Raw genomic sequence first — 13,996 nt, forward strand, 5'->3', positions numbered from 1 at the left:
CTTGTCGTTTGCTCAAGGACGTAAAATTGAATGATATATTTTTTTTTATAAAGTCAAAACCATTTTCTTTCAAATAAAAACTTGTTTTTATTGAAAACAAAAGTGTTGCTAGGAATAAGTATAAAATTAAATAGTAATGTTAGGATATCGAAACATTTTTGTATAGGCCAGAACGATATAGTGGAAACGCGCTCTAAGATCTGAGTAATATACACACCACTACATATGCAAAAATTTCTCCAAGCTAATTTACCTGTAATATATATTTTAATATACAGGGTGTCACACTATTGTTATTAAACGTCCACCACTGTATATGCATTCAGGAAATATATATATTTCGTTTATTTATTTCCAACAGCAAGCCCGTCGCCGTCTGGAGGCGGAGACAGTAGCGGCGACGGAGACGCACAGCCACGTGCTCGCCGAGCGCAGGCACGCGCAGATCAACGGATATGTGAGTTTGTTTGCTTGTTTACGGTCAAAGTATTATTATTTATTTATTTAAACACACTCTGTGCACACTGCAGCTGTCAATTGTAACTAATTATACACAACAAGTGGTCCGCCCCGGCTTCGCCCGTGGTACATAATATTTAGTATCCTATGTCCTTCTCCTGGCTCTAAACTACCTTCCTGCCAATTTTCAGCTAAATCGGTTCAGCCGTTCTTGAGTTATAAGTGGAGTAACTAACACGACTTTCTTTTATTTATATAGATTTTACATTAATTAAAACATATGTTGCGGTAAAATGCACACAGCGTAGTTGAGAGAAAAAATAAAATAAAAATTACATTATACAATAACATTATTTAGCACAAATTCATAGTTCAAGTAAAATAATTTTAAAACACATGTCGTAAAATAAATAAAATCGTCCACATACATATAAGTAAAAGGTTCCCATTTCCCAATTTTAACCACACAATTTCCATTATCCATGCCGTACAAAAATTGTGTCAAAACAAATGAACAGATCAGATCAGAAAAAAATATCTTTTTCGAATCTTTTCGAACGCTATTAAATATGTTACGTCATTAAATTTATATATATCGTTCAAAATTATAAGAATATATCGAAAAAAATTGGTTGTCTGTAGTTGAACGTGACAACGTCCGATTGTGCTTCTTTGTCACTCGTTCCGCTCTCGCTTGCACTTCAAGCCTTACATGGAACGCCTCAGAGCGAGGTTACGCCGCATGAGTCATGTTTTTTCGTGCGTGCAGCCGGCTCTATCGAATTATAAGACGTTGTCACGTCAAAAAATATTTATAAATACAGAGACATAATATGCAATATTTTCTTAAATAACATCGATAATTTTTTTAATAATGAACAGAAAATGTTCGAATTACATAAAATAACTATTTTTATCTTTAAAACAATATGTTTCCACAGCAATCGACAACAACAGAGAAGCAGGAGAAAGAGAAAGAGCCGGAACAGAGGACTACACCCGCGCCATCGCCTGATAGACATGCTAAGGTAATATTATTTTTTCAACTACCCGCATTTTATATTAATTATTGTATATCGAATTTTTATTGCTTAATCTACCCGCATTTTAAAATAATTATATCGAATTTTTATTGCTTAATCTACCCGCATTTTAAAATAATTATATAGAATATTTATTTCTTGAACTACCCGCATTGTAAAACAAATATTGTAACTGCAATTTTTAATTTATTTTTTCTTGGAATTTGTGCCACGTATAAAGCCGGGGTGGACCGATAGTATTAAATAAATAAAAAAATGTGTGCGTGTACTAGTGTACACACGTAAGAAGTGAAACTTCTTTGTGACCTTATTTTTCAAAAAATAATTTACTATAATATGCAACATTACAGAAATACGTCGAATCACGCGTGGTAGGGATAAGAAAAAGTTGGCCCGTAACGGAATAATGTCACGCGTAACGAAAAAATGTTACACTAAATTTTTTTCCAACCCCGATAAAGAAGTTTCACTTCAATAATAATTGTGTGTATGTTAGCAGGAAACGAGTACCTCAGCGTTGGGCAGCAACACGGCAACGAGACCGGAACGACAGAGCGTGCCGCCCTGCAAGCCCAGACCTAACGCTGGTGAGGTTTTGTGATTTTGTTTATCTATACTAATCCGTACTATAATATTATAAATGCGAAAGTAACTCTGTCTGTCTGTCTGTTACTCAATCACGCCTAGACTACTGAACCAATTTGCATGAAATTTGGTATGGAGATATTTTGATACCCGAGAAAGGACATAGGCTACCTTTTATTGCGAAATACAACGGGCGGGTACCACGGGCGAAGCCGGGGCGGACGGTGAGACGGCGGAGCGGAAAATAAAATTATTGACATTATTCAGTTATATAAAGTGTGTCTGTGTTGAAACTCAAAAATAGTTTAACTGTTAAAAAGCTACATTATTTCCTAGTATTTACTTGAACAATTTTAATTATTAAAATATAACTACTGGTCCGATTTCAAAAAAATATTTCGGTGTTAGATATTTATCGAGGAAGGTTATGGCCGAACAGGAGCGAAGCACTGCGGGTAAAACCGCACAGCACAGCTAGTAAATACTTGTGTTATAAATGCGAAAGTTTGCCAGGATGGATGGATGTTTGTTAGTCTTTCATGCAAATACCACTGACCCAGAATAAGATATAGGATATACTGTCTAATAACTTTATAGTAAAAATAAATGTCCAACTGTAAAACAATTTTCCTAGCACATATTATTATCTTCAAAATTTTACTCCCTATTTTAATAAGTGTAAGGCATACAAATAAATTAAAATTCACTCAAAATTGATAGTAAAAATGTAAATTACATCTTTTCACTTTAATTGTATCACTTTACCTGCACAATATGAACGTGTAAAGTGAAAGTGTAACTTAGACTTTGACTTTACAGGCGGTCCGACGTTGGCACGACTCCGCGTGGTCACAGCGCCGCCCACTTGTGTGCAGGAACTACAACCTTCGCCGGCCGGTGTGTATATTGTTTATTATATTCATAACATTTTATTTAAATATTTATTGTACTGCTTTATTTACGAATGCCAAAAATAATGGATGAATTTTCAATTTAAATCACTTCAACTAACTTCAATTTAAAATTACTTTTAGATTTTTCTGATATAAAGCACTGAATTCACTACCTCCACTTTTTCAATTTATTAAATTAAATTGTTGATCAAAAAACTACGCCCGATTTCGTAACATAATAATTGTCAGGTATAGTAATTTTATAAGATTAAAAGATGATGATATAAAACTAAAACTATAAGAATTTTATAGTTTCAGGAACTGCATTAAATGCTTTATTTCAAAGTATAAATTAAAAATTCATTTTACTAATAATCCATTTAAATTTCTATATTTGTTATTGCAGGCGAATCCAGCAGTCCCCGTATAGTTGCCGATGTGGACAGTGTACACTCCGACACGCACTTCAAACGTGGTAAGTCGCTTTTATTTCATTGTATAAATAATATTGTTTTTTTTTTGTTTCCCGTGTTGTTTATCAAAGACGAAAATTATTGAGAAGATATATGGAGATATGGAAAATGATCTATTTATGTATATGAACTTACAAAATACTTATGTTGTATTGGTATTGATACAAATTCTCCTCATAAACTTGAACGTACGTTACATTCGAGTTAATGAGGAGAATTTTTATTTTATTTGAACATTTACAAATGAAATGAAATGATAATTTATTTGTCAAATGTTTGTGAATATTCCTTTTTTTATCTATAACATTTAATATTTATCATTTTACCTTCACTAAATCACTTTAACACATTACTCTTAACACGAACCACTTTAACTTTACCCGTACACTTTTATTTTACACCTTACACTTTAACTTTACACCTTACACGTTTACTTTACACGTTACACTTTAACTTTACGTTTACACGTTACAGGCGCCCGTCGCGGTCGCGGTGCGCGCGGTGAGCAGAGCTACACACAGTTCGCGGTTATGGACGACGATAATGTCTCCGCTTTGCAACAGGTCAGTATTTTTGTTGTTTATGTGTTTTTCCACCAATCATGTGCGAGGATGTGTTTGTAAATAACCAATAGTATCGCTTCAAACGTTAAACCCTTCTATCTTCAAACTAAATTAAGCGATATTGTTGGTTCTTACAAACACATTGTCTTGTCGTTCAAATTTATTCTCAATTGTTCGATTCCCGGTTGAAGCTAGTGAATTTTCGAAAATCTTTGAATGCAGTTCCATTTATTTTAGAAAATAAAGGATATTTTTTTTTTCTGAAAAATTTGCTATCTCCAATTACTTTCCCTCCAGGGCCCATTGAAAATTTCCACACTGTATATAATATGTTTATCAGCCATTTGGTTTTCATAGCACAAGTGAAAGCTTACTATGGGATCAGATCGTCCCGTGTGTAGAAAATGTCCTGAAATATTTATTTTAAGTTGAATTCTACAGGTGACGCGAGGCGGGGCGCTAACACTAGTGTCGCTGTGGAAGTCGCAGTTCGACGACTCGTCCGATACTACCGATAACGAGTGGAGACATGAACATGCGCAGGTCAGTGGGGCAAAGGGGCAGGGGAAAATATAGAAAAAATGTGATAAGAGATAGGTTTATGATGTAAATTAGTGGAGATATGCGGCAAGGGGAAAAATATAGAAAAAAATCAGACAAATAAATTGTAATTATGATATAAATTTATAGGGAGTGGGGCATGGGCCAGGGAAAAATGGTAAAAAATTTCTTAACATAAAAAATATATTTACAAGCAAAGCGATAAAAGTACATATCCTTTTTTGCAGTATATAAATCGGATATGGTGCAAGGGGCAAAGAAAAAAATATTATATACAATTAATAGGCAAAGAGATTAGTAATAATCTTTGTGTGCAGAATATATGATGGGGCATGGGGCGAAAAGATGATCTATATATACAATATAAAAGCCAATAAATAGATAATAATAAGGCTCTTTTTCCAGTTAATATGATATGATATGAAGGGATAATAGGCAAAGAAAAATTATAGTAAAAAATGCAATATACAGGCAAAGAGATAACAATTAATCTTTGTTTGCAGTGCAGTAAATATAAAATAAAATGATGGTGTCAAGGGAATGTGTTATGTGTTTCGGCATCAGCGCATCTTTATTTTGTACGTAGTGTTGAGTCAGCGCGTAAGAACTGTGCAATAAATAAATAAATTCAGTTTATATTTAATTAATCTTTTATTCGAGTCATAGTAAATCATCCCCAACACGCTCACAATTACTGAAGTCATTATAAAATATATTTACATAGCATCAACTGTCTTTATAAGATAAAAATGAAAATGAGAAATAATATTTTATGCACACAATTTTTAAATGACAGGAAATAGATAAATTATAATTATCAATTAATATCAATACATTAGTATTGGAATTTAGAGAGAGAGAGGAATTTATGAGAAATTTGTTTACTACCACACGTACGTACTACGTACCACATAAAAAATTATAATACATGACACAGGCTATGAACAAGATCGTGTATCAAAAATAACAAACAAGTACATTGTGAGACACCTAATACTCATTCACCATGATCACTCAATACATATAAGAGCTATTTCATATATACTATAACATTCTGTGAAGTAGTTTACTTACATAAAGCAAATTCTACCATCGGAGCCACACATTACCAAATGCTATGACACTGATAACCTTAACATTCAAGCTATCGTAATTTTTATATAGAATCCTCATAAAAGAAATGTTTCGTACATTTCCAGTCTCCAGAACATCGTGCGAACCGCGCGTCCGGCATTTCCTCCAGCTCGAAGGAACCGCGCACTCAACTACCGCTCACATCGCAACAACACACGCAACACACGTCGCTACAACACACGCAACACACGCAACACACGTCGCAACCAACACAGGCGACGCAAGCAACACAACCAACACCGACGCAACACACGCAGATCAGCGTGCACGTGCCGAGCGTCAAGGAGGTGGTCAAGGAACGAGTGTCGCCCGTGCAGCAGGTGGGTTTGTAGTAGTAAAAATAATGAAGTTATAGCTGCAGCAGTAGTAGAAGTGAATGACGCAATAGCTGCAGCAGTAGTAGAAGTGAATGACGCAATAGCTGCAGCAGTTTTGTTTAATCTGTATATTTTGTGTTGCAGGCAGCAGACAGAGACAGCAAGGAGGGCGAGCGGGAGCGGGACGGCACGCGGTCGGCGCGCAGTCGGCCGCGGGACGGCGCGCGGGGCGCACGTGCGCGCTGCTGCGTGCGCGGCGCCGGCGCCGAGCGGTTCGCGCGCGTGCTGCCCGCGCTGCCGCGCAGCTGGTCGCTGCCGGCCATCGGTAAGTGCCGTTAATGCGTGCTACATCAATTCTAAACCACTACAGGAGCTGAGAAAGTGCTAAAAAAGTGACTGACGAGTGCTAGAATCGACATTTCGTATTAATTTAAAATTGATTCAGACGGTCAAAACCTGTCTATCGCGTCATCGTTAATCAAGTAATGATCCAAATGCGTAATCACGCCATTCTTCAATGCCACAATGCATCATTGATTATTAAAAACAAACACAATTTGTGATGCATCTCTTATGTTAACCACACTACCCCCAGGCACCCACATCCGCGCGCTGCAGCCCCCCCTCCTGCAGCAGGCGTCGTTCGACGACGGTGTGGGCGCCCCGCTCCGCTACCGCGTGGACGCGGCGCGCGGGGTCGCGGCGCGCGTGCTAGCGAGCGAGGCGGAGCCCGCACCGCACCGCGCGAGGAGCCTGCCCGTGAGTGCATACACGCATATAGATAATTATACACAATATAGAAAGATACATGGGGCATTTCACGCAAAACGGACACAGATTTCAGCGTCAAGTTTCAGATTTCGGTTATATTTTAATAATATGTTACACCTGTATGTATGCCAAGTATACATACGAAATATTTTTGCATTTAGAAACTTAGTTTTCAAAATATAGGTATTTGAAGATGTCAATAAGCGCGAGGCATGCACGACTTCAAATGTCTTGAAATTAAATAAATTAATATACCCCACTAAATAACACACATACACACACTGATGTATTCATAGAAATAAACTCAGTTGACATACATAAAGGTTATAGAAATAGACACATTTACCGAATTGACATATTTCTTATTTGCCAGGATCAGTTATTAAAAGACACAGTTATAAAAACGGACACAGTTTTAGAAATGGACACAGTTATATAAACGGACACAGTTTAAAAAAAAACAGACGCATTTATAAAAACGGCCACAGTTATAGAAAAATACAGATTTAGAAACGGACACAGTTATAAAAAAACAGACACAGTTATAAAAACGGCCACAGTTATTAAAAATACAGACACAGTTATAAAAACGGCCATAGTTATAAAAACGCACACCATTATAAAAACACGTTCGTTTTTATAAGTATAAATACGAACACAGTTATAACGAACATACCAGACACTCCAAAACAACCACCCAAAATACCCCGTATAACGTCATCATCTCCCCCACAGAGCGTGTCCCGGTCGAGCGGGTCCGGGTCCCCGCCCCGCGCGCCGCCCCCCCGCGAGACCACTGTGTCCAGCCGCCTCGAGATACGCGTGCGCCCCGCGCCCGGCAACGCTGAGCCCACACACTCGGGTACGTACCACACAGAGCGTGTCCCGGTCGAGCGGGTCCGGGTCCCCGCCCCGCGCGCCGCCCCCCCGCGAGACCACTGTGTCCAGCCGCCTCGAGATACGCGTGCGCCCCGCGCCCGGCAACGCTGAGCCCACACACTCGGGTACGTACCACACAGAGCGTGTCCCGGTCGAGCGGGTCCGGGTCCCCGCCCCGCGCGCCGCCCCCCCGCGAGACCACTGTGTCCAGCCGCCTCGAGATACGCGTGCGCCCCGCGCCCGGCAACGCTGAGCCCACACACTCGGGTACGTACCACACAGAGCGTGTCCCGGTCGAGCGGGTCCGGGTCCCCGCCCCGCGCGCCGCCCCCCCGCGAGACCACTGTGTCCAGCCGCCTCGAGATACGCGTGCGCCCCGCGCCCGGCAACGCTGAGCCCACACACTCGGGTACGTACCACACAGAGCGTGTCCCGGTCGAGCGGGTCCGGGTCCCCGCCCCGCGCGCCGCCCCCCCGCGAGACCACTGTGTCCAGCCGCCTCGAGATACGCGTGCGCCCCGCGCCCGGCAACGCTGAGCCCACACACTCGGGTACGTACCACACAGAGCGTGTCCCGGTCGAGCGGGTCCGGGTCCCCGCCCCGCGCGCCGCCCCCCCGCGAGACCACTGTGTCCAGCCGCCTCGAGATACGCGTGCGCCCCGCGCCCGGCAACGCTGAGCCCACACACTCGGGTACGTACCACACAGAGCGTGTCCCGGTCGAGCGGGTCCGGGTCCCCGCCCCGCGCGCCGCCCCCCCGCGAGACCACTGTGTCCAGCCGCCTCGAGATACGCGTGCGCCCCGCGCCCGGCACTACTGAACCTACACACTCGGGTACGTACTAGATAACTCTACAAACAAACATACTTTTCATTTGCCAACGTGAAAAAACAATGTATTTTTTATAAAAAAAAAACTTAAGAGATGGAACGAAGTTACTAAAACTGGCTTGTTTTCTATAAGAGAGACAGATGTATAGCACTATATTTTGACCTTTTTAATGTGTGCGTATGTAGTAAAGTAACACACATAATTTATTTATATGCCTACTAGGCACTATTCTGATTACAGAATTTATGAACTAAAAACGTGCGTTCAACGTCGCTCAGAACTACTTTCCAATTATTCATATTTCATATAAAAAGAGCTTGCTTCTTTGACAAGTTTCAAAGATAACAAAATCGTCACTTACTGCATGACGTGAAAATATTGTCATGACGCAACCTTGAAATTTTCTTCTCAACACGCCTAAAGAAGTTTTAAAAATATCAAGAAGTCATAATAAAACAATGTATAATTGTTAGTGCGCATCCAGTCCGTGGTGAGCGGCGCGGGCGAGGCTCGTGCCGAGGACGCGTCCATTTATTACGACGCGACGGACCACCAGAGGGACAAGCGGTGAGATATATACACACACACAATTATAAATGTCACATTAACATGTACACTTATTATACAAACTTATATAGCTGTGCAAACACACACATACACAGATTTATATTAGGTATATACGCTTTGACATTTACACTAACACTTTGACATGCACAATTATATGTTAACATGTACACTTATACATTATATACACACTTACACTTTGACATAATTAATATGTACACTTTCACATGCGAGCTTATAGTTTGACATGTAAACTTTCACTTAACATGTACATGTACACTTCGACGTGTATATTTACACTTTGACATCAAATATTTAGTACTAATTTTATAAAGAGTACTACTACTTTTAAAATTCTCCACCGTCTTTTTACTGCCATAGACAGCACGACTAAAATCTATTCATATTAAATTCTGTGTTATATACAATTTTGTATTAATAGAACATAAGAATACAAGTCACATTGAGATTTAAATAACATTTTTTTATACATATAAATATATAACATTGATGCAGTTCATCGACTCGCAGTGTGGAAAAGAGCCACAGCCCGGCCGTAGAGAGAACCAGACTTGATGCTATACAAGATAGGTGAGTTTTATTCGTTAATATCTATAAAATAATAAATAATATTCCCCAATACGTACTCGAGCACCTACTGGAGAATAATGTTGCTTCAAAATCAGTTCAGTAGTTGAATTTGAAAACAATTATGAGTATAGGGACCTTATATAACTAAAGCATGTCAATAATTTTATTTTATGTAATAAAATTCTCATAAATAAATCTTGTATGTTTTTTTTTCTTTTTTCCACTATGATATTATGACGTTGACATTATCTCATATTATACAGAGTGTCCCACTATCGGTATACTAAGCGCGAAGGGACTTGTAGTTTTGCATACACTAATCACGTTAAAAATACCTAAACAACAAAATTATGTCAAAAATTTTTTGCAAAATTTTTTCCTTAAAATCCATGTTTTCTTCTCTAGCTTCGCGCAGCCGACATATACAGCTTCACTAATGTGAGCATTTTGTCTATGAAAACATAATTTTAAACGATAGCTCACGTGTGGGTGTAAAATTAAGGCGGGTTGCTTGTTAGGGGTGTACACAAAGAGTTTTAAGAATTCATCTATTTGAAAAAAAAATGTATCTGGAATTTTTTAAGTATTTTTACGTACTCAGCGTATGCAAAACTATAACCTCCTTTGAGCTTAGTATACCGACGGTGGGACACCCTGTATAGTAATGATATAATGTCATTGATCATGCAAGTGTACAACTATTTTTCTCTACACATTATTGTTGTTTGATAATATTGTATTTATAACTTTCATTAGCACATAAAAACATATTTTTAAGTACTATAATATGATTAATTGTATATTTCAGAAGCAGTTCATTACGACGCGACGGCAGCGCCGCGGGAGATGCGTCGAGTCTCAGAGATGTGAGTATTTTGTTGTAATTTTTTTATCTTTAGTCATTTTACATCTCTTTATATAAAAATGTAATCTATTGGTTAGGGAGCCAGGTGCAAATTTGGTTAACTATTTCCTCTCAAGAGATAATTCGTCAGACGCATGAGAGTATAGTATTATAAAGCCTCGTGAACGTCAGCTGGCGCTCGGTTGGGGGGGTGAGCGGTTGTAGCCTCCCACGCACATAGGAAAAAAAAATACATTCATTCATTCATTTCCTCTCAGCTAAAAATTTGTCAAATTGTAGCTAACCCAATATCTCAACGAAAAAAAATAGTCAGCTGGTTACAACATGGTGTATTATACGTCAGCTGGTGTCTCGAACATGAAAGTTAAATTTAAAGAAAAATTTATTTTCCGTTATTTCCTCTCAAACAAAAATTTACCTGATGATAGCTTATATGTAACTGTGGATAAATATATATGTCAGCTGGCTGTATCTTGGTGGAAAAACCGTCAGCTGATACGGGAGGCTACAACCGCTCTTCCCCCCAACCGAGCTCCAGCTGACGTTCACGAGGCTTCATAATACTATACTTTGATGCATTTTACTAATTACCGCTTGAGAGGAACTTGGTCATAAAATCTGCTGCTGGCTCCCGGACCATATTAATTTTTGATTTTCGAATATTTTTCAAACTATGATGAAATTTAATAATAAATGTTATGGTGACGTAAAAAAAGGACATCAATTATTTTCATACATTTTGTATAACGGTTGTATGACTTGAAATATGTTTTCAAGAATTTTATTGTGTGCTAGTGTTATTTTGGCAAGAAAAAAAAAATTGATTTTAATAAGGATTTCAATCCTATCATAAAAATATCAAGACGTAACATACATATCAATTGTTTAAAAACGACTTATGTCACATCACACATACTTGTCCGTAATGAAAATGGAACAGTGAAACATAATTCATTTATTTTATTTTTATTTTTATTTTATTTATCTTTGGGAAACAAACAATACAATATATCTTATAAATAAAAGATAACAAACGATACACATATCAGTAAAGTTTCCACTAAAAGTTTAATTCTTAAAAAAAAAATACACATTCATTAGTCCCTTACCGCACTAGGGACACGGGACTTCCCCCTCTTTCATGTATTATACTGATTCACAGCGCTCATCGGGCAGCGGCTCCCGTATACCAGTAGCGCGTGGTACCGGTACCACTGGGACTGGTACCACTGGTATCGGTACCGGTGGGAGTGGGGGTAGTGGGGGTGAGAACAGACTGGCCAAGTGTGCGTCGTGGGCTGGGGCACCACATGGTGGGGATAGCCATAGAGTGGACGATCTGACGCCCGGTGAGTTTCATGTAATAATAATAATTGTTATTGACATGAGTTTGAGGAAAAGCACTCTTATTCGTCTTTATCAAATAAAATAGGCAGAAATAGCATATGAGTAAATAAATATTAATAATAAAATTCTTACCTATTTTAATAGATTGGTTACGAATAAAATAAAATTTATTTACTTACCTATTGGAATCTTTTTGATGATTCAATTATTATATACAAAATACAAAAAAATACAAAAATCTTTATTGTTGCATAAACATTTTGTAGATAATACAATGCACTAATCTCCACACTAGGATTCCCTGTGTTGTGGAGAATAGTCTCTTCCAGCTTACGTCTATTTACACAGTTTATACAGAGGTAAATTCTTAACTACGAAAATACATGCAATATGCTAGTTGAATAAATTTCTGAGAGTGAATGAGATAGGATGGATGTCTTGAGTGAGTTTGTAGAATTATTTTAATGGTCTGAGGAAGTTTTCGGTGTGTTCGTAGTCCAAACCACAAAGGAAATTTTTTATATGTTTTTTGCATTGCCTCTTGGTCAGGGGTAGGAGGTTAGTTGCTAAATTTAGTTTTTCGTAAATAAAAGGACCCATGTATAGATATGATTTTTTGCCAAAATTTAGTTTAGTTTTAGGTCTATTCCATTTTCTACATCTTTGGGAACGAGAAGTGACATACATATTTGATGGTGCAGTTTTGTGAATATATATATATTTGCATCATGTTTTTCCTTAAATATAATATACAAAGTTGCAACTGAAAATACAATCGGCCATGACATTGTTCAACTGGCAAACTGTCAGTTGTCGTGACGTGTCGATTTTTTTTATTATGACCCACAAAATGAAAATATTTTTTTTAGGTTTGGAATTGTAAATATGTACATTTAGAAATATTTGATTGTCGTCATATTATAGAATCCAAACCTGAAATAAATATATATTACTACTAGATTTCTGCCCGCGGCTTCGCCCGCGTTTTCAAAGAAAAACTTGCATAGTTCCAATTCCCGTGGGATTATGTGTTAATCCAAGTTACCCTCTATATGTGTGCTAAATTTCAATGTAATCGGTTCAGTAGTAAAGAGTAACAAACACGCACACACATCCTCACAAACTTTCGCATTTATAATATTAGTAGGATAACGCAACATATTCACCATACATTACCAACCACATACACAAAAAAAACAATTTTCCTCATGCTTTCCTATACATTGTCAGCACTACGTCGTCGGCGGCAGAACGCGGACAAGTACGCGGTGGATCCGGCGAGAGAACTCAACTTGCGGTTCGCGAGACCGAGACACAGACAGACCGCACACGCGCAGAATACGTGAGCATTTTATATATATTTTATAACTGGGGTATTATAAATAGTGGGGTATATTGATTTGGTATTTAAGTAATGTCAACATTTAGTAAAAACTATGACATTTGTTTGCGTTATGTCATGGAATCACATGTCAGGACTTTTTACTTAAAAATTACGTTATGTGTACGCAATTATGCTGTAAAACATAATGTTAATCAAGTAAATTATAAGAAATAATATAACTCAATACAAATTCTGCTAAAGTTGTTGAAAATTTATTGTCATACTCTTACACATTTACTTTCTAGTACCATCGGAATTTTAAACAAGATTTATCCTACATAATGATCACATTATCATTATCCCTTGTACACACGATTCAAATAAATAATTTAGCCTAAATAAACAATAATGATTTGCAGCACGAGCCGCGCGAACAGCGCCCCCCGCGAGCCCGCCCCCTCCCGCTCCGACTCGTCGTCCTCCCCCTCGCCCCCGCCGCCCCCCGCCAACGGGGGGACTGGGGCCAGTGGGGGCAGTGGGGCGAGTGGGGCAGGCGCGGTGCCCCCCGCCCCGGGGGCAGCCCCGCCGGCACACAACGCGGCGAGGGCCCGGCGGTTCCGACCGCTGTCTATTGCGCCCTAGCTCAGTGAGTATAGCTTGTATTGGGGCAAGTGGGGGCAATGGGGCAAGTGGGCCATTCAGTTAGGTAAATCTAAATAATTCTATTCAATATTTCTAAATGTAAATCAACAATTTAGTACAAACGATTTAACTAACATTAATTATTATATCAAA

General features: G+C 38.7%; 1 protein-coding gene across 1 annotated transcript in view; it reads left to right on the top strand.

Moving 5' to 3' along the window:
* Asator (tau-tubulin kinase asator) overlaps nt 1-13,996 on the top strand; it is a 40,546-nt gene that overhangs the window by 25,054 nt on the left and 1,496 nt on the right. The window contains 18 exon segments of the mRNA XM_090118467.1: nt 362-457; nt 1,401-1,487; nt 2,002-2,089; nt 2,907-2,984; nt 3,387-3,455; nt 3,928-4,016; nt 4,458-4,559; nt 5,777-6,031; nt 6,173-6,353; nt 6,624-6,787; nt 7,535-7,654; nt 7,656-7,803; nt 8,984-9,077; nt 9,591-9,665; nt 10,474-10,531; nt 11,693-11,879; nt 13,108-13,219; nt 13,621-13,847. Coding sequence (XP_089974593.1) covers nt 362-457; nt 1,401-1,487; nt 2,002-2,089; nt 2,907-2,984; nt 3,387-3,455; nt 3,928-4,016; nt 4,458-4,559; nt 5,777-6,031; nt 6,173-6,353; nt 6,624-6,787; nt 7,535-7,654; nt 7,656-7,803; nt 8,984-9,077; nt 9,591-9,665; nt 10,474-10,531; nt 11,693-11,879; nt 13,108-13,219; nt 13,621-13,843 — 2,226 coding nt within the window. The 3' untranslated portion in view covers nt 13,844-13,847.

The sequence above is a fragment of the Colias eurytheme genome, chromosome 30, assembly GCF_061535395.1.
Source record: "Colias eurytheme isolate Ceu_HAF_F1 chromosome 30, ilColEury1 Martin Lab GWU primary, whole genome shotgun sequence".
Lineage (NCBI taxonomy): Eukaryota > Metazoa > Arthropoda > Insecta > Lepidoptera > Pieridae > Colias > Colias eurytheme.